The 2,500-nt window shown below is 31.9% G+C and overlaps 1 protein-coding gene across 1 annotated transcript in view; it reads right to left on the bottom strand.

Moving 5' to 3' along the window:
* LOC137643324 (uncharacterized) overlaps positions 1-2,500 on the bottom strand; it is a 9,290-nt gene that overhangs the window by 932 nt on the left and 5,858 nt on the right. The window contains exon 2 of the mRNA XM_068376160.1: positions 88-251. Coding sequence (XP_068232261.1) covers positions 88-251 — 164 coding nt within the window. The remainder of the gene's footprint in view (positions 1-87; positions 252-2,500) is intronic.

A 2,500-nucleotide genomic window follows, 5' to 3' on the forward strand; every position in this document is an offset into this window, starting at 1 on the left:
AAAAGACCTGTAATAGAGGGCTGTTGGAGGAGGAAGAAACCTGTGATATAGGGTTGTTGGAGGAGGCAGAGGACTATAATAAAGGACTGTTGGAGAAGGAAGAGTCCTCTGATAGAGGGTTGTTGGAGGAGGAAAATGCCTCTGATAGAGGGTTGTTAGAGGAGGAAGAGTCCTCTGATAGAGGGTTGTTGGAGGAGGAAGAGGCCCAGAATGGAAGACTGCTTGTAAAGGAGACCTGCGGTGGCTGGCAGCTGTAGGAAGAGAATGCAAACAATTAGAAGAAACCGTTGGTGGAGACATGGATGATTGCTTGGAATGCGGTAATGACTTTAATGGAGGGAAATGAGGCTAATAATGAAGGATTGCTTGAGGGGAATGAGGAATCCGTGAAAAGAGGACTGCTGGAGTAAAATGAGGTCAATTTGAGGTTTGTTGGAGGTGGAGGAAGAAGAAGCCATAGATGGTGTGTTAGGAGAGAGGGAGTAGATAATTTCTGGCGACTGTTGGAGGAGGAAGGAGCTAACTATTAATGACTTTGAGGAGGTTCTAAATATTTGGAGCTCTTTTGGAGGCAGACGGGAAGATCAGTCCTGGACGACTTTTGGTGATCGAAATTGAGGCTACTGACGGTGGTCTGTTCGGAGAAAGATTGTTGGGGAAGGGGTGGTAAAAAAAACCTTTGATAGACGACTGTTGGAGTAGAATGCTTAACCTTGAAGTTACTATTATTATTATTATTATTATTATTATTATTATTATTATTATTATTATTATTATGATGATGATGATGATGATGATGATGATGAGCAAGCTCACTCAGAAATTATGTACATGTTAGGTAAAAAGAATTCTAGAGCGAATAGATAAATTAATATATTGATATGAAACAAACAAACAAACAAACATACATAAAGGTTTAGAGGATAACAAATAAACCAATATACACAGTTATCCACGAAAGTGAAAATATAAGTGGTGGGATGAAGGCAAATTGCCATAAAAAAAAAAAAGAATAAAAACTGACATTCTTGAAGCATGATGTTGAGCAGTGATATATATAAACCATATAATGTGGGAAGTTAAGTAACATCAAATTGAGAGAAAATAGTTTTTTTCTTCAAGATTAGATTCGCTAATTAACGGAACTGAAATTAAGCATTGGAACCACAAGATAAACATATCACGAAGTCAACAACTCACTTGATTGACAGGACGAGATCGTAAGGGAAGATCGTATTCAATTAACCATAACCTTCCGCAAACTTAAGCTTCCGCAAATTTAGCCCAGAAGCGAGATCGCGAATTATATTGAACCTTCAAACCTGGTGACACGTGTCTTACCAAGAATTCAGAAGCATAAATCACTTTCTAAGCCGATCGAACTCGGAACTTGCTCTTGAATACTGAGCTGCTATTGGTTGTTCGAGAGGTGTGGCTGAGCCAATAGCTAACTGGTGTTTTTCCTTCAAGCGTATGAGCAAATTCTAAGTATTTGGTTGTTTTTATGTAGCTATGGAAGCATGCATACATATGTATATACTGTATGTATGTATGCATGAATAAGCAATACTTGTGTGTTTTAAGATGGTAGGTAAGGTTAACTAATCTTCAGGTCTAATATGAATTTGAAATTCAGTAAAAACATTTGTTCAATATAGAATAAATGTGAATGAGCTATATACAAGGATATATAATTTAATTAGTTATGTATTTTAGTATTAAAATTTATTTTTATTTTATATCTTCCTCCTTATCCAAATTATAGGCAATTTACAATATACATTTTTCCTTATATCTTGAATATAGTACGCATTTCAATAACAATGATAATAAAAATAATAAAGATATTAATAATGATAATTTGAGAAACTAGAATATTATTGTGGAATTCTACTTAATAATAGCATTCGTACTCAATGCAACAGTCTGACATCTATTCCCTGATATTATAAAAAAAAGAAAAAAAAATGTGCGTGTGGGTTTGATATCAACACGTAATGGAAAAGTACGGAAGGTCTCTCTCTCTCTCTCTCTCTCTCTCTCTCTCTCTCTCTCTCTCAGTATTCATGGACGTACATACTGAATAAATGAATTCCATCTATAATCTAATATTCATAAAACTGTATTGTAGTGAATGTTATTTAATCATAAAGGTTATCAGTTCATATATATATATATATATATATATATATATATATATATATACATATATAAGTGCATATATATATATATTATATATATATATATATATATATATATATATATATATATATATATATATATATATATATATATATACTGTATATATACATATATATACATATATGTATATGTATATATATATATATATATGTGTGTGTGTGTGCATATATTTATTATATATATACATATATATATTATATATATACATATATATATATTCATATATATATATATATATATATATATATATATATATATATATATATATTTACATCTTCAGCCATTACTAGTCCACTGC

Source organism: Palaemon carinicauda, chromosome 6 (genome assembly GCF_036898095.1).
Source record: "Palaemon carinicauda isolate YSFRI2023 chromosome 6, ASM3689809v2, whole genome shotgun sequence".
Taxonomy (NCBI): Eukaryota; Metazoa; Arthropoda; class Malacostraca; order Decapoda; family Palaemonidae; genus Palaemon; species Palaemon carinicauda.